Raw genomic sequence first — 18,928 nt, forward strand, 5'->3', positions numbered from 1 at the left:
AGGTACTGATGAAGAGCTGAAATCCAGAAAAATGCTTTTCTCTCATAAACAATAATTCTGTTTTCCTGAAGAGCAGCCAGCTTCCTCCACACTTTCTTCTCCAAAGCATGCTTTATGACAAGTGTCTGGATTTTCTGGTCCAGCAAACCATAGTCAGCCCTCAGAATATTTTTGTTTCCACACTTATTCTCTAATCTCTGAATAAAATGCTGTTTTATCCCTCTGTAATCAGCTTCTGACCACTGCCATCCCTGGGTCTCTTCCAGGCCGGCTCCTAAGTCTGTTTTGCACCAGCCTCCCTCCAGTAGCTCTGCAAGTGGAGGTTTTGTGGCAACCTGGCTCTGGAGGCCCTTGCAAGGAGAGGCCGTGCACTCATCTCCCACTCTGCCTTGAAGATCTTTATGTAGTTGGGGCCCCCTGTTTCATGGAAACAGGGGCAATGTTTGATTCCCAAGGGAAAGAAATCTGAAAAAAATAGAGGCTGGGCTGATGCTTTCTGTTTTCTTTCTGATCTGATTCCTTCTGATACACGCAGCTAGTTTTCTCCGGAGACTTCCCATTGATATTTCCACTTGAAGACACAGAAAGCAGCAGTTTGTTTTTCTTCAAGAGGGTTTTTTTTAGGGAGTTGTAGGGCATCAGTGGAAGAGCTGTATTTCCAGAAGCAGCCAGAGGGAATGGGGGATATGCCTGATGGATGCTGTGGTTCTCTGAATTCCAAGATGCTTTCTGATGTCAACCTTGAAATGTGTGCCAAGTTGCATACATCAGCAAACGAGGCTTTCAGTGAACAAACGAGTTGTTGTGAGTAGCAACTATTCAGCAATAAACAGTGGCAAGCACAAAATTAATGATATGCCAGGTTTTTTTGCTTGTGGCCTGCCTTTCTCAAATGTGACAAAATTATTCTCCCTGCTTTACAACTTACTGCAGCACCATGAGACCATCTTATCAGATGTGAGATACTCGCCATAGGTAAGGGCTGTTATGGAACTCAGATCGTACTGTATCTGCTGCAGGAGAGTTTCCTAATGTTGTACACATGTTTATTATTAGAAACCCTCCGCTATTAAAGGGTAAATACAGCTTTGCTTTGAAATGTACTTTTAAGGAAGAAAATAGAATCGCTATAATAGAATGATCCAGGAAAAGGAAAATTGATCATTCTGCATTTTTCCAAGGAGACAACACTTGCATGCAGCAGCTCTCTGGGGAACCTAAGCCTTTTCCAAGAAATGTGACTAAGCCAAGCTGGTCCCATAAGTAAACAATGCTTTAAAAAAATGTAAAGGGTATAAGATTTAGAGATGTATATGGTGATTTTCAGACAACGAAGAACAAAATAGGTTGCTAGGGTTTGTCATCTAACTTTGACCAGTATAGGACAAAGGATGAAAAATGTGGGTGAAATCCCCTCACCACAGAGATCTGTGGCAGACAACATCAGGAAAATCGGTGCTGAAGAGCAGAGCAAGGAAGTGAAATTGCCCCGACAACCAACCTAGCAATAGGTCCTAGCACTCTGGACCACAGGTGGAGACTTTCAGTAAGGTGAAACACAGGTAAATCATATCACTAATCAGGTTAGAAGGGTATGAATTACCATCACCATAGCTTAGAGGAATTTGAGGGGATGTAGTCTGTTGGCCAGTTTTAGGGGAAAGAAGGGTCTTTTTCAGTGTATGTTGTACAAATGTACAACTGTTGGGGTCCTGAAGCTAATGAGGAAAGATGGTATATTTATAAATAATCACGCATTCATTGCTAGTGTATATCTTACATTTTGATCAAGTTCCTCTTGGCTTCTTGCCCATCTGCGTGTCCTAAAACTTGAATTTATGCTGCTGTTGGAAGTCCGTGTAGTTTTATGGAAAGTGGGTCTTGACCTCAAGGTAGTTCTGATGTTACTTGATGATATGTCTGAGGTTGATGGCTAAAGGTTATAGTGCAGATGTAAAACAGGCAGGTTGCTTTAAGGTATTCAATTTAATGCCACTCGGTGACTTACTGCAGATGACGCAGAGATTTGGAGACTGGTTGAAAACACAAGGCGTTTGCTGGTAGAGCGGCCCGTATTCTGAGATAAGCTCTGTGCAGGCAAACAAATCATACTTGCATGTAGCCAAATGTTGAGCTACCTGCCTGTAATGAATGAAGGCAAGCCACCTTTACAGGAGGAGGGATCCAGTCCTGACAGTTAATAACTGAGACAGACATTGTGCTGGAGGAGAAGGGGTGAGGAGCTACATGATCAGTCATGCCCGAGTGTCAGTGCAACATCATAACCAAGAGGGTGGTATGATTACTGAGCACAGAGGCTGGTGAGTGTCTTCCAGGCTAGACACTGATCTTAAAGGTAAGACTGAAGCTTACGTGACATCAACATCTGCCGTCTGTGCAGCTGCTGAGTCCAGAGGTAATGCCCAGAGGCCAAGGAGGAGGATGGGGAAGAGTTGGAGAAGACTCGAGGAAACTTGGAAAATGGTGGAAGGAACTGAAGGCTTGTCGTAATAGCAGAGTTTGACTTCATTCATGAAACAGTCAGTATCAGGAATAGAAAGCTGAAAATAGTGGAGTCTTTTGGTTTAGCAGAGGAAGGTCATGACAAGTAGCAGCAAATTTTTGCCCAATAAATGCAGACTCAAAAGTCAGCCACGGAGTTGTGGGGTGCATCACAGTTGACTGGTGGTTGGTGTGTATCACCTGGGATGCTGTTGGATTTGTTAGCTTCCTTTCAGGCAACTTGGTGAGGTATCAGAACAGCTCCTTGATGCTCCTGGTGGACTCTCTTTCACTAAGACTTTTAGAAAAACATCAGTTCTGGATTCCAGGTGAAATGTATTCAGTATGTTCTTCTTGGAAAGCCTGTACAGGGGATGGGCTGTACTGTATATTTACTGTATAGGGCACAGACTTCAGCATTCCTGTAAAGATTCAGTTAAGCGATACCTTACCGTGAAATATGAAAGAAGAAGGAAAAATTGTCAGCGATGGAATTTTTGTGATGATTAATTCCTCAACAATGACATCTGTTGCTTTGCTTATTGTGGTGGGATTTTTAAATTTTAGTCTTTGATTTCTTTTATTTTCTTTTATATTTTAGAATAGTCCTTATCAGCAGCAGAAGATCCTTCTGTAGCATATTTTCAGTGCTGCCATATCGAGACTGTACCCAAGTCGGGTATGTATATTTATACACATACTATGTAGTCTTTCTGGGCCTGCATGTAGAACTTGGTACGGACAACAGAATGACAGAGGCTAATGCTTTTAAATATCTGCTTTTAAATATCTGAGAAGAGAAGAGAGAAATGCATTTAGAAATGTTTGCGTTGTGGGTCGTTACCAGGTTAAAACTACGATTCTCACTTCCCAGTTTGTTTATTTATATGTGTTGTGGTATCTTTGGTTATTAAACTGGAGAAAACTATCCTCCTGAATTCTACATTCTTGAAAAATATATACAGCCTATATTGTTTCTTCTGCCTTCACTCGTCTTTGACGAAACACGTATTTTGGGCAGCACAACTTTTATTTTATAAGCAGTCCTAGCTTTCTGATTCTCCCACATGACTATGGTGTTACTGTATCTAGGCTTCCATTACTACAGAGAAATAATTGAATCTAAACATAATAGCTTTTCATTGTACTTGTAGACAGTGGTCAGATCATTCAGTTAGCAAAAAGAGAGTTGTGGTAATGCTGACAGATGGTTTTGGCACTGATGCCATACAGATTCTTAGCAGTTGTGAGCAACTTCCATGGAGCTGACTTACGTCCCTGAAAGTGCTGAGCCACTAGACCTCAGGTAGATATCTGGATTTGAAGCAGTTCTCCAAAGACTGAGAAAGCTTTTTGCTTTTGCAATGAAACTGCAGAAGTGGAGGAGACTGGGTTTAGCTAGGAAATGTCATCTCGCAGTCTCTGGGGCACGACCTGCTAAAGGCAGTGCTGGCTGCAGCTCTGTGCCTCTGGGGCAGAGGTTTAAAACGTGGCCGCCTGCCAGCGAGCTGAGAGTTGCCTGTAGTTGGCGATGGCTCGGTGCCTGCAGGGCACAAATCTGGGGGAAATATTCAGATGATGCAGGGAGGTGTTTTTTGAAAGACCCGCAAAGTACCTAGAATCAAATTCAGCCAGTGCACAAAGGGTGAACTTGGCTCATATTTTTCTGCCATCTATTTAATTCTGGAGAGTTATTGGCCACAAGCTGCTCATGCCTCAGTAATTCAAAACAAAGGGAGATTATTTTTAATGCAGAAAGGAAAGGAGGTACCTGTGTAGGAAAGTTGACTTGCTCTCCTGTGTCTTAGAGTAAAATTTTTCCCATAATTAAGCAGGGATGACACATCAGGAAAATCCTTGACAGACTGGCAGCTTTGGTCAGTCTTCTTTGGTGCACTGTCATTCATTTATGGTCATTGCCCTGTGGAAATTGCCTCTTTATTGAAAATTGAATATATTTTGAAATGCTGATGACTGGTTATATCTTCTAAATTACAGCAGTAATGAACCCAGCTCCATGTATAAATATTATTTCAATATGTAATGTCTTGTACCGTGCTTGCGCAGCAAGAAGGGATTGGGATGAGTAGATAGAAAGTGCCAGTACACAGCAATCCAGCCCTTTTCCGTCTGTTAAAAAGCCAAAATTAAAAAAAAAAAGAAAAAAAGCCCTCTTTCTTTCTTCCAAAGCATCAGAGGAAGCGAGAAACAATTAAATGGTACCTCCTTCCAGGAACAGCTGGTGCAAAGAACAGATGAGGCAGTATATCAGGAACTGTAGCCACTCTGTTCAGGCTGCACAGTAGCTGCTGACTGCTTTGCACATTTTGGATGTGTGGTAGGAGGGGGGAGAGACATGGGTACCTTTCTGAAGCTTTGTACTGACAGCATCCTTTAGCTTTGCTTTCTGTGTGTCCCTGGATCACTGGTGCAGCTGTTTTGACTGGTTTACGGTCTGTAAGCATTAATGAATGGTTATGGGGAAGAAACAGGTAATTCCGGGGAACTTCGGATGTGTCCTCAAATAAAACAGAGTGGATGGAGTAAGCCCTGGCAGGAGCGGGAGAGCGGGGTGGACATGGAGGGGACACTACTTGATGTGACAGGAGCACAGGGCAGAGCTGCTGCTGCTTCTCCACCTCTGCTCTGACTTGCAGGCTCCGCGGCCAGCGAGGAAATCTCCAGGCACAGCTGTGCCCTGGGGAGGCTGCCAGCCCCAGCTATATTGTAGGCAGCAGAGAAGAGTTCTCCTGTACCGATGCTGGCAGCTGAACCGCTCCAATAGATCTGTTATAAAAACCTGCCTGAGAGGCAGTTCCTGCCGACACAGCTAAATTCTGTGTACTTGGCCAGGATGGATGGGGCATAACGACCCCTTACCAGCCATGTGCAGGAAATACGCTATAGATCTTCTCCACCTTCCATGCTCATTCAAGCTACGATAGCAAGAATCCTCCCCAAGCTATGTTCTTAAATTGCTGTACAAATACAAATGTGTGTCTGGGGGGATGTGGAAGGGAAGGCTGCAGAAACACAAGAGGGTGAAATTTGAGCGGTACCTTGGAAAATCTTTCCCAAATCGCCTTCCCTTGCAGGCAGACAGCAGCAGGCTCACCGGAGCATGGCTCACAGCAGGAGTTTGAAGGGAAGCATATTCCACAGCAGTGCAGAGGTTGCTGGTGATGGATGGTGGTTCTTGTTACCTGCTGTTTCAGAAGGCACATCGGGTTGCACGTGCTGGGGCTGAGAGGGGAGGGCACCACGTGCCAGGGAAATTATTTGCTCTACTTCTCTCTGTTTTGTTGAAGAGAAGCGAAAAGTATAGAGAGTGATGTGTTGGGGAGAAAAATAAGTCATGAACAGTAGTTATCACTGGAATTTTGTGTCCTCAGAATTTTGTCCATACCTTTTATTTGGTGGAAAACTAATGCTCTAGCTTACAGTGTTTTTGTGCAAGAGAAAGGGGAGAATTACCACCTAGATTCATTCACAAAGGTTTCGAGATGCGTTCCTGCTGCTGAAATCACTGAGAGGCAGGTACTTTTGTGGATCTGGGCCGTAATTTCTCCTCTTCGCGTCTGGTTACGGTGAGGTTGCCCACATCTTTGCAGGTGGCATGGTGGCAGGCACAGCTTCACCAGTTTCCATGGCCAAGAGCAGGACAATGGATGGGACCAGAGCTTGCTTTTCTTCCCTCATCTAGAGCACCAGCGCAGCTGCAAGAGCAGGCATAGCCAGGTGAAAGCAACGTTGGGAAGGCTGTACAGCATGTCACGAGCTGAAAGAAGCAGGAGTCTTGCCTGCTGCCTTCCCTTGGCCTCTGAAGTCCTAAGTTAGCAGACCCTATGCACTGCTTAGTGGTAGCTAAGGGCAGCGATGAGAGAGCTACCCCATACTGGGAGCACTGTGATAGTTTTATTGCCTTTCTTATTAAATTAACACACATACACACAAACTCTCATTATCATTACAGGCCAGTCTGCAGAGGCATGTATTATCAGCAGCGCTGGTAATACTGGCTGAATGCTTGCCTTTGATGATGCTTTTATGAAATTTGAAATCATTGTGTGGTTCACAGGTTAGTGGTACGGCAATTCTAGAGCTGCTAGTAGTGCTGCAGAATCACTTTGGCAGCTGATACTCTTTTGCAGTGTACTGGAGATCTTCCCAGCTAAAGGGTATTCGCAGTCTGGGTTTTTCTGCTGAGCAAAATCTTGCTCACCTGTGAAACATGCCCACACATGGGTTTTGCAGTAACGTTTACAAACAAAACTCCAGTTCTCCATTGCTTACGTGCTCTTGGAGCTTCTTTAGGCACCACTTCTCCTTTGGCTTCCAAGGAGACAGCACAGTTCTGGCAATCCTCATGGACGTTGCTGGAGGTGCTCCATGTGGCCTGCAGGACTCAGTGGCAGTCCGAGAGCAATCCATTTCTCATTCATATTCTAAAATGCCTGAGCGTTTTCAAAAAAAAGGAAATGACAATGTATGGCTGTGTTGTGGTTTAACCCGGCTGGCAGCTAAACACCACACAGCCGTTCGCTCACCCTCCCCCCTCCCTCTCTGGGATGGGGGAGAGAAACGGGAAAGTGAAGCCGGTGAGTTGAGATAAAGACAGTTTATTAAGACAGGAATATAATAATATAAGGAATATAAGGAATATAATAATAACAATAATAATGATAATAGTATTAACAATAATAATGTGTAAGAAAACAAGTGATGCACAATGCAATTGCTCACCACCTGCTGACCGATGCCCAGCCTATCCCCGAGCAGCCGGCCCCCCCACCCCGGCCAGCCACCCCTATATATTGTTTAGCATGACGCCAGATGGGATGGAATACCCCTTTGGCCAGTTTGGGTCAGCTGTCCTGGGTCTGTCCCCTCCCAGCTCCTGCTGCACCCCCAGCCTGCTCGCTGGCAGGACAGAGCGAGAAGCCGAAAAGTCCTTGGCCTGGTGTAAGCACTGCTCTGCAACAATTAAAACATCAGCATGTTATCAGCGCTCTTCTCATCCTAATCCAAAACATAGCACCCTACCAGCTACTATGAGCTACTTAACTCTGTCCTAACTGGAACCAGGACAGGCTGTCATTGTTAACGGTGTTACAAAGGAGGAGAAAGGTACCATATTGTTCTTCCTCCAGGAGAAAAAGGTAATGAAGGTAGTTGTTTTTATAATTCTGTTGCTTTAATGTTTTTTTCTTTGGCACACGTCCTTATGGCTCACAATTTAAAAACATGTTTTGAAAAGGGGCTTTTTAGACTAGATTTTGTTAATAACAAAAACTAAGCTTTTTTTTTTTTTTTTTTGCATTCACAGATTATAATCATCCCTATCATAGTATTTTATTTTCTAATGTTGCTAGAGCCTTTTAAGAGCTTCCAAGTTTCTGTAAAGCTCTGCCCAGAAGATGAGTGGAAAGGAGCCGGGGAAGGAGAGCTGGAGGTGTCAGAGAGATTTGGCACTGCAACATGGCTGGTTTTACATTCAGCTATCAGCCATGGGGTCAAAGTGGCTGACTGTCACTGAGGCTGGAGGCAATGAGCTAACGTACAAAAATTCCAGAGCATCAGATAGTGCGTGTCACAAAAACAGCCAATTCACCTCATGTTTTATTCTTCATGGCATTGAATTCATTAAGGGGTTAGAAACTTATCCTGCAGAGAGTATAGCTGCTGAATATTGCTCTTTGGTAGGAGAATTGTAAGAATTATTAAGTCAGATATAAGAATTTATCTGGCTAAACCTGCCTGCAGTTAAGGAAAATAATACAGTATCAGTAATCAAATGGATTGGAGCACGGAAAATCAATCATTCTTCTGAAGTAAAGCATTAAGTCACTAGATAAAAAGAATTTGTGTCCTTCTCAGCAATGCTGCAAACCAGTTTCATCCAGTTTCTAAAGAGAAATCATCACTGAATTTAACTTTGCCTGTTGAAGTCCTGACAAGAACACTAACGAGTTCAATGATACGACGAGCAAGAAGTTTTCAATGCCATCATCCCAAATAACGTGTAGCCACAGCGATCAATGAGCCCAGAGGCCAGGCATTCCCAAAGGGTTTCATTATCTGAATTCTGCAATCTTTGTTTGTCCTCGGTGTTTAAACTGGGTAAGAAAGCTGTATGCAAAATGAGGCAAAAAGGAGCATCTAGATGAGTTTGTCTCACACACTGCATCCCTGCAGCCAGTGTAGGAAACGGGAATATTTACAGGAGAAATGAGAGCTTCTAAATTGCCATAAGTATGGTAGAGATAAGCGCATAGCAAAGCAGGTTACTCTGTTATATCCTTCAGATTTGGCACCAGGTTCCTTGCTGTTCTTCCCCTACCTGATTTTTGTATGCGAGACAGTTTGATCAAGTTGTCAATCCCTAGTGTATTTCCTGAACGTTTATCAGTCTGTAGATTTGGGAAACAGTAACTATCTATTATTAGCATATGATAGGGAAGCTGAAATATCCTTGCTTTCCCTCACTGTTGCCCATTTTCCTTGCTTATCCCAAATTGAACAAAACCAAGTGCATATTAGCTTTACAGAAAGACACAGAAATCTGTTTTTTTTTTTTTCCTACACAGCATGACGCTTTTAAACTAATCATCTCACAGGTGAATTTTATAGATCCACCATTAGCTCATTTTTATGAGGTTTCCTGTTCCCTTAGATTGAAATTAAGTGATAAATCCCAAAAGCTAATAGGCTTAAGGTTTGAACTTTTATTCCGTGTTGGGCAAAACATCAAGACGAGCTGACACGCTGACACCTGAATATGTCTGGGGAGATTAAAAGGATGCTGGCCCATTAGAGCAATCTTTCCACGAGCTTCTCCACCTCCATTCCCAGTAAATTGCAGCTTGAGATGTTGTTCTAGCAACACTAATGGCAATTAGGATCTGAAAACTCACAGTCAATTAAAGCCAGCAGTCTCAGTCAGTAGGAGCTCTGCTGTAGAACTGGCTGGCAGCACATCTTTTCCAAAGTTGTCATTGTCCTCATCCCTAAAAACAGAGACTATAAGTAGAAATTATGTACAGTGAGGGATAAGAGCAGTATTTTTTTGACGTCTCATGAACCGCCTTTGTTTTTGGAATAAATCTGGGCAGTCAGGAATCACTAAGCATAAAATACAAACACAAAAAGGTTACATCTCTAAATAACACATATCAGATTCCGTTTGCCATAAGTAGAAGGCTTTTTCATGCATCTAGAAATCTGTTTAATATTTAATGGACTCCTAAATTATTCACGAGTCAAAGTGTTCAACTGTTGCTGTCATTTAAAGAGCAAGCGCCCAGCAGGACTCTTGCATGGGTCTTTATAGATCACGTCAAAGCACAGTGTCTGGCTCATTAAAGAGATGTTATATTCATGAAAGAGCAGGTAATACAGTTTATATTCAGTTATATATATAGTGCAGTTTATATTCAGTTTATGTTCTGTTAATCCTTGCCTGACACACAGGCTGAGAATTCCTGTTTTGATTCTTATTTACCTGTTTGGTAAAACTTTCCACCATCCCACAACAACTTTGGATTCACAAGTCACCCAGTACCGTTCCAGGAAAATCTGCGAAGTGTATGAGGTGGAGAAACTAACTTTCTTTTTCTTCCTCAGTTCTGAGTGTAGTTTCCAATACCACTCTTCAGCACGCTTTCTGGAAATGGTATGCACAAATAGAGCATGGACATTTATGTAAATCAGAGTAACTCCCCTAATGTTATCAAGAACTGGGATCAAGTTTTTTGCCTCCTGCAGAAAAGGCATCCTGATCTTGTGATTTCCTTAAACTTTCCCTGCTCAAATAAAGCAAAGGTAGCAAAATTACATTCCTGTGATTTATTTTAGCTTTTCAGTGTCTGCTGGAATTGCTGGAAAATTTTGTTAAAAAGCACTTTCGGAAAACAAAACACAGGAAAATCAAAAACGAGGAAGAGGAGGAAGGAAGTTCTCTTCACTTAAAAGCCTATTTGGCAAGGGCCATCTTTCCTGCTCTGAATTTTGTAAACAGCTTTTACTACTGCATATTGGTTTGTGCAGTTCCTCGGTGCCATTGGGTAACGTAAATAACTTAAGCACAGGGAAAGCTTGATTTTCTTTCAAGTTCCTATGCTACACACGTGTACAGGGCCTGTTGACCATGGTGCCGCACAAGGGCTCGTATCCCGAAGAACTTGGTGGCAGTGGTTTGCTGCGCTTAACGTGTTGGCTGTCCCAAAACGACTGTCCCAACCGTTCCCCAGGCACAGCTCACAAATTTTTGCGGAGAGCAAATGTGAGGCATATCCCACTGTTTCCTAGCTGGTTTGGGAATTTTGGGGGTTTGGTGAGGAAGAAGCTGTGCTGGGGCTCCTCCAGAAGCAGGGTCGCAGCCCCTGGGCTTGTCCCAGGTGGGGGAGCTGCCCCAGCATCCCTGGGACAGAGCTCTGTAGCTTGTTGTTACCAGCAGTTCCCCGCAAGAGAAAACTTAACCTGCCTTAATTTACAATCCAGAAAGGATTTACTATTATTTTATTTAGCTGGCTCAACCACAGGTGTCCAGCATGAGATTTGCTGAGGCATTCGTGAACTTTGCTGTAGTAGGAGTGGGATGAAAAATCAGTGCTCTCCCTGCAAAAATAGACTAGCTTGCTGTTGGTCTTAGTGACAGGGACTCAAAAAGGATAAGCTACACTCACCTAGGAATCTCATATCAAGTGTTTAACAATGTCTTCTATCAGCGGGGAGAGGATGTGTATAAGCTGGGATGATCCTTTTCATTTGAACATTGATAAGAAACTGTGTGCTGGTTTGTGCTGATTTTCTTCAAGAGAGTGAGTTAAATTCTCAGTTTTATGGACAAGTTTCTCCCCAAACAGTGTTTTATTACTGTTTTACAACACAAGCAATATATACTACCTACAAATATAAGGACATATGTAAAGGAAGAGAGGACTTCTGAGTAGCCTTTGCAAAACACTTAGAATGAGGGAGAATAGCTGCAGTGTTGCTTACGGGGTCCTGAAGGTAGACGTTTCTTTTAAAAACAGAAGAAAGATGGGAAAAATTGGGGGATTAGTCTTGATCAATCTCCAGCTAATGGGCAGGAATCATTCCCGTGCGTGCTTACACTTGGAGCCGACCCTGATCTCTGCTCCCAAAGAACTGATTTCTTCTACGTCCCTAGAGCCACTCTGGTTTTGAAAAGCTGCTGAGCTGACTCTTTAAACGATGCCAGATTTTCGCTGAATGAATTAACAAAGCTATCTAGCCTTCTCTGTTAATTGCATGGAGAAGTGTCTCCGTGACTTGTTTTCAAAGCTGTAATGGCATTATTTCTTCCTCTGTCCTTGAGGAAGTGTACTAAATTATCCTGGTATTGCTAAAGATAATACAGATTTTTGTTTTGATTTGGGGGCTTCCTCAAGTTGTGTGTTCATTTCCTAGATAAGACCTACTGAAATGGTTACTGTTTAGCATTTATCTCTAGAAGAAATAGTTCCTTTCAGCATGTTGTGTGCAAGAACGGGGAGGCTAATCCGATGCCTCTGACAGAAGGTTATTTTTACCTAATTATTTGTGCAGCTTCTCAGTAATATAATATCAGGAAACAGAATGATGATATGACACTGTGCAAAGTGAACCCCAGTCCAGAAATCAAGAGGGCTTTGGATGAAAACCTTGATACAGTGTTTTTGTTTGCCATAGAGGTATGTTTTCCAGCAGATAGATGTGTTGGATTTTTCTAGGAGCAAGGTACACGATTTATTGGGAACTCACTGATTGCCAGTTTTCAGAGAAATAAAATGAGTGACAAGATTTGAAGTGAAGACAAGGAAACAGGGTTTGCAAAGAGAAAGCAGGAACTAGCCCAGTCCAGCAGTCAGGTGAAGAGCCTGCAGGGCTTCTCCAAGCCTCATGTCAGCATCTCTCCCACAGGTTTTTAAGCATGTACTTGGACCTTAGCAGAAATGAGCTGGGAAAACACCACAGGATAAATATTCTGGAATTGCATACAGTAGCCATTTGTGGAGCACAAATTTGCTCATCATCTCTTTTATCTTCACTCACATTCGTGATGCTAAAGCATGGGATACAGACTGATTGTCTCAGGCACGTTTTTTACCTTTACGTGTGAAATGATGAATGGATCGGTCCTCCTAAGGCCCAAGTTTCTATCCTGAAGTGAGAGGGAGAGCTGGATTTCTCCTGAAGGCCTCCAGGAGCCAGTTCACTGAGCTTTGGACACCCTCCCGGTCTTGGAGGTGCAGAAATTCCTCCCAGAGGCTTTCATGGGCAATTCATTCTCTGCATGACAGCATGGAGGCACTTGGGCACGTATTTTAGGGGCATCAGTTTATTAGATATGCTGGATTATTGGATCTCACCCGAAGCTTACACAACTCCCAGGTCCCTCCCAGTGCCGAGCTCTGTCAGGTGCCCTCAGTGATGAGGAACCAAGTTTTGCACCATAGGTGGAATACGAGGCACAACCAGGAAAAAAGTGGGCTTTTTGCTGTAACCGGTAGCTATAATGTATTTTAGACAACACAGTCCTGTCCGTAGGAAAGGTTGTCTCCTCTGTACTTTGCACTGGTAGATTTAGGATTAATGCTGCTTCCATTGTGTGGTGGAAAGTAAATAAGATGTGTTTATGAAGAGCTGTCTCTGCTCTGGTTTCTGTTCCCCAGGGATATGAAGTTGGATGGTGGACGCCAGTGCCATTCTACTGGAGTGTGTCTAAAAGAGATCATTGGTCTTGAAGGTGTGGAGCTCGGAGCAGATGGGAAGGTGGGGATGCTTCACTTCCTACGCCGTTAGATTCTCTGTAGTTAGGGAAAAATATGGCATACCTAGTAACAAGCACAAATATTTAAATAAATTACAATATTCAGCATAATACAATAGTTAAAGCACAGTATGTATGAGCTGTAAAGAAGATGAGCAGAAATTCAAGGGGACCATCCTAGCTGTCAATGCAAACAACTCAGTTTCCTTGAAGAAATCTGCCTCCGGCAACATCTGAGTCTGTGGAGCATTACTAAATCAGTGCTCCCCTGGCTCTAGCAGGAGGTATCAGCACAGAGCGTATTGTCAGAGGCAAAAATAATTTCTGGTGATAGTTGTAAGCTGTAATTCTGCTTGCTTTCAAATTTATTTAATAAAAGAAATCTCACTTACCATTGCATTTGTCCAAAAGAGCAAGAGGACATTAGTATGAACCTGATGAGCACGTCAAAATTCAAGAGTGCATTCATTTGAAATGGAATAAGCAATTATGATTTTTTGGGGAAAGCGATCCATTTTAAACAAATCTGTAGAGAAGAGATTATTTTAATCACATATGAAAACATTTTTTTTTTCTGAAAACCTGATTTACATTTTGTCATTCCATTTATCCAGTCTGCTGTCATTTCTGGATTTAAAGGCTTAAATAAAGGTCAATGCTGCTGCACACAGTGTGCTCACCTAACCAAGTGACAGTCCAGACCCCAGACTGTAAATTCTTTAGGACAACCTGTCTGCTTATAAATAAATTAAAGCTCACGTGTTTTATTTGATACCTGTTCTGACCTGCTCATAAACCAGTCTGGAGCCTGAGACTCATTTTTTTCTTCATAATACTGTTATTTTTGGAAAATAAACCTAGGAGAAGTAAGACGTAGTCTATTTCTGGCCAAGCATGCAAACAGAGAATTGGTTCATTCTGCAAATAATTTTGTCACATGTTATTCATTCACACTGAGTCCATGCTGGCAGGTAGTGAATGATCTCCCATAACCATTACCAGTAACTTAAGACACCAACAAGACTTTGCCAGATCAAATCCTAAAGGACCATAAAAATACCACAGAAAGTGCTTAAGTTAAGCGGTGTTCAGGTGATTTGCCTGTGGCTGATCTGTGCTGAGGGACCCATACACAAGAATGCCATTTCAGTAAAGAAACAGCTGAAATCTGCTACAGGGAAGGCCCACTGAAAAACCTGACGTATTTTTAAATCTGACCCTTGAGTAGGATTTTGTAAATCCCGTGTATTAGAGCTCGCGTGTGTGTTTGTAGTTTTGTTTTGCCGAAGAATTAATGCATTTGCAAAAGCTTTTTTGTGTGGATAAAGTGACTACACTGAAGCAAATGTAGGTGACTAGTGTTTATTCATCTGTGCCTAACTATGAAATCCAGAAAATCCCCTGCTAATTTGGTTTCCCCTGCTTCAAACTGGGATGCCCCAAAGGGATCCTGCTGCGGCTGAGCTGGGCTGATAGTAACTCTCTGTCCATTCTGACTTTCTTTTTAGACGGTTTCATACACACAGTTCCTATTTCCAACCAATGCTCTGGGAACTCGGAGGAACACAATAGACTCCACCTCATCCTTCTCCCAATTTCGCAATGCAAGCCATCGTAGCCTTTCTCTGGCAAGAGCTAACAGCACCCAGGGGAGCATTGATGCAGGTAACTTACCAAGAAGCTTGTTTTAATAGCCTTGCATACCCTGGCAATAGGTGACTATTATCACAGAATCACAGAATTGCAGGGGTTGGAAGGGACCTCAAGAGACCCATCAGGTCCAACCCCCCTGCCAAAGCAGGTTCCCTAGAGCAAATTGCGCAGGTAGGTGTCCAATTACAAAGACTTTTTGGTGGAGACACACCATGTTTTAACCCCTTGTATGCTTAAATTAAGCAAAATGTAGTCTCTTGGGGTAGGTAACACAGAACTTGGAGTGCCCTTTTCCACGCTTGTTCCCTGTTTGTTCAGCAAGGCTGGCTTACAGATCATGGAAAGTTGAGTAAACACAATCGCCGGTCCCTTGTCATATTGCCAGCCGCTGATCCCGCTTAGCATGCCTCCTTGTGTAACTGGCATTGTTTGTTCCTCCCACATAAGGCTCATCATGACTGCTGTTTGCTGTGGAAAATACACAATGGCAACACGATAGTCATAAGCTGAAGGTGTAAATCGTACTCATGACCTTTATTAGGCTGGAAGGGGCCGTGTTTACAAAACTGGGCACAAAACATACGCCAAAACACTATATACTTAAGATACTTTGACGTGTTAAATGAAACAAATCAAAACATCTGCATAAACAGATGAGAGCTCATTTCTGGGAATAAAAGTCAACAAAACTTCCCCACTCACTTTCCTCTCACCTGAACATGGCAGGGTATGCGGGACCACATTTGTTTGGCAGACTTTTGGACTGTGGCTTCATTTTGGGGTTTCATAGAATTGTGCACTTCTCTAAGTCCTAAGTTCATATCTACCAGGTAATTCGTAAGCTTTAGGTCCTCTGTGTCTTTGCAAGTTCTACTATTACTGAAGTACCGAGTGACATATACAAAATTTTTTGACTCTTTTCAAACAGCCAGCACAAAGATCATTTTGTGCATTACCACTGAACTTGTTTGCCACTTAACGTTTACAGATTTCTTGATGTAATTAAGAAATGTTATTTTTACCATTGTTTTATAGGCAGTGACCTGGGAGACTATGTTGAATATGACCCCAATCTTTTAGATGATCCCCAGTGGCCGTGTGGCAAACATAAGCGGGTTTTAATATTTCCTTCGTATATGGTAAGTGATACTCAAAACTAGGTGTAGCACAGATAAATGTTAGTAACAATATTTAGAAAGTTGAGGTTGTATTTGGCTGCATTTTAAGAAGATTATTATTATTTTTAATCTACTAATACCAGCTGTTTGGAATGCTTTGTTCTAAATGACAGTTACTTACTGGGACATGTAAAAACAAACTTGTGGAGGTATTACAAAAGTAACTGCTTTTATTACTGCTGTATTTCATAAATGTTTTAGATGAAAGGCTTGTTTGAACAATGCACTCATTCTCTCTCGTTCAGAGGAAAATTTATACTTCCTCTAATTGGCATCTATTACAAAATAGGAGAATGCCCATTAGGGTTTTTCTGAAGTCATGAAACTGTATTTTGTTTTGATACTTATCGTCTACTCATTGGAGTAGAACCTCAGTGTCTCGTAGAGCCTTTGTTTCCCAGATATTTGTTTCATCATGGGATAGTCCTTCCTTTAATTGCAGCAATTATGAGCAGAACCTGTATGTTTTTCGCCATATCCAAAGCTGTAATGCAACAGACTCATAACAGTTCCTTGATCTCAGCTCTAACTCAGTATTTACTCTGGTGAGAGACTTCTGTAGCCTTTCTGCAGTTGCACCAAGCCCGTAGGATTTGGTGTGCTATTTTGGCAGAAATGTAGCAAGACGCAGTGCAGTTGTATGCGTGTGAGCACATATCTATCTGAATTAGACATCCAAAGCAGTAGTATACCGTAATGGAAAGCTAATTCTTTTCTTTTTTTCAAAGTGGTGACTTCCTATTACTCACTCTTTTCTATATATAAATAGGATAGGATTTGAAGTCTGAAGTGTCATTCACGTCCCCACTTAACTTGGAGCAGAGATACTACTTAGGAAACTACTAATGTATATAAAGGTACAGTCATTGCAGGTTCTCCTCTGCCCCCCAGCCTGGTCTTTATTTGATAATAGTATTGCTAGGTGCTCCTTCTTCAATAGAAATGTATTTTACTTGTGTCACTTAAATTGAAGCCGATCTCCTTGTTGGCAAGAGTGCTCTGCCTGTTGCATAGAAAGGCTTAATTGAGCTCTGAGGCTGTGTTTGGGTTAAATTTTCAAGTGAAAAGTTTTAGTATGTCCTCTGCTTACTTTCAGCCAGTTTTACTTTTACAGTTGGCAAGTTATTTTTGGCTGGCAACCCACAAAGTGTCAACCCTTTATGGCAGCCATGTCTGGGTAGGAAAATATTTGTTAGGTTTTGATACGGTTATTGTCATGGACAGGGAGCTGTCTTCCTTCAAACAGAAACTCGTCGTTAACTGGCATCCAAAATGAACATAGTTTTAGCAATCGTGGTTGTGTCTCCAACCTTCTTCAGGCTGGAAGTATGCTCCAAACAGTCTGAGTCCTCTAACATCACCCAAAGTCATTGATGCTTGGCGTTGAGGTGGACGTGGTCAGGTGAGTCAAAATGAGAGAGCCAGGAGAGCTTCCTGCAGGGGAGCTTTCTGCCCAGGAGCGGGTGTGTGTTGCCCTCCTTTTCCGTACACTGGTTAACCACAACATTTTGAGGCCCACATTTGTGCTTTTATTGCAGTAAGCTGCCTGGGCTTTCCCCTGTGATAGAGGTATGGCTAGATACATTCAAGGCGAAAAACGGACTTGAAGGCTAATCATTAAAATCAATGGCATTGTTTGCTCCTTCTCGGAAAGAAGGCACTAATCTGAGAAAGGACCGAAGGAAATGAAGTGCTGTGTTCCGTTTGGTGGTGGGAATAGCTGGCATGTGCCAAGAGCGCTCTTGTCCAAGGTCCAAGATTTCGCCGTGACGCAACACAGGAGCTGCGCAGCTTGACAGGGAACCAAGCAGTGGGTGTTTGTTCTTCAGCGCTCGGCTGAGGGATTTCACAAGCGGCTGGTGCTTCCTTCAGCCGAGAGAAGGGAGGAAAGGTCGTGCCAGAGTGTCCCGGGAGCTTGCAGGTTTAAACAGGGTTTTGCAATTTGGGCTGCGAGTAAGGAGGGCTTATGCATTGAGCTGGTTGATAGAGGGCCATACTGCCTACGCAGAAGACTTTACTTGCATCCATCTTCCTAGACTCAGCTGGAGTTCCCCCTCCCTGCAGTTCACATCAGTGTGAACAGAAGCATAATAGTCTGTAATTTCAAGGCATTTTCCTGCCCAAATACAAAAACCAGCATATGCTGCAATTAAAGCAAATTGCAGTCTGAGGTCAGCGAGAAACCTGCGTTGCTTTTCCTGACGGTGCACAGCCATCTTAGCGTTAGCAGACTCCTGCAAAACGACCGCAGCATTGTCGACCTACTGTACACACGGATTCAAAGCAGCCCGCGGTCCCGAGTGGAATACAGCTTCAGTTACTGCCTCCCACGGCTGCCGGAGCAGCCGAGAGCATCTCCAATGTGAGCACTGTGCATGGAGAGCTGCAGTTTGTAATTAAAGTTTCCTTACTTGGCCAGCATTTAGCATTAATGTTTGGCAGCTGCAAGCCTGTAGGCTTTTTTCCCCCTCCTTGTGGATGTCAGAGCAATTAAGGGGGTAAGGTGTGTGACAAGAATCTGAACAAATGGTGTTTTAGAAGAGCAAGGCTAGATGCTGAGCTGCAGCAGGTCTGCAGGGCACTGCCGGCTGCAGAACTGAGTTAAATGCACAAATGCGACACCCGGGAGCCCGACGTGTGCTCTGCGGGCCAGGATTGCTCCTCTGGTAAAGTGCTTTTGAGGCCTGCATGAATTCTGCTTCACTAAACATTGCAGGCTTTATTCGAAGGTGCAAGACGGATAAAATGTGTGGCCCTGCTTGGATTTTACTCTGACATGAGTGCGGTTTGCACTCGAGCCTATGAGAGAGGCAGTTTCCTC

The 18,928-nt window shown here is 43.0% G+C and overlaps 1 protein-coding gene across 4 annotated transcripts in view; it reads left to right on the top strand.

Moving 5' to 3' along the window:
* The window catches only part of CABLES1 (Cdk5 and Abl enzyme substrate 1), an 80,466-nt gene that overhangs the window by 37,736 nt on the left and 23,802 nt on the right, over positions 1–18,928 (top strand). For 3 of the 4 annotated variants that reach the window (XM_080580379.1, XM_080580382.1, XM_080580381.1), the window contains exons 4-7: positions 3,104–3,181; positions 13,179–13,278; positions 14,785–14,941; positions 15,965–16,068. In XM_080580379.1, the coding sequence (XP_080436505.1) occupies positions 3,104–3,181; positions 13,179–13,278; positions 14,785–14,941; positions 15,965–16,068 (439 nt within the window). The remainder of the gene's footprint in view (positions 1–3,103; positions 3,182–13,178; positions 13,279–14,784; positions 14,942–15,964; positions 16,069–18,928) is intronic. The other variant, XM_080580380.1, reaches the window with a different exon arrangement.

The sequence above is a fragment of the Anser brachyrhynchus genome, assembly GCF_964034855.1.
Source record: "Anser brachyrhynchus genome assembly, chromosome: 2".
Taxonomy (NCBI): Eukaryota; Metazoa; Chordata; class Aves; order Anseriformes; family Anatidae; genus Anser; species Anser brachyrhynchus.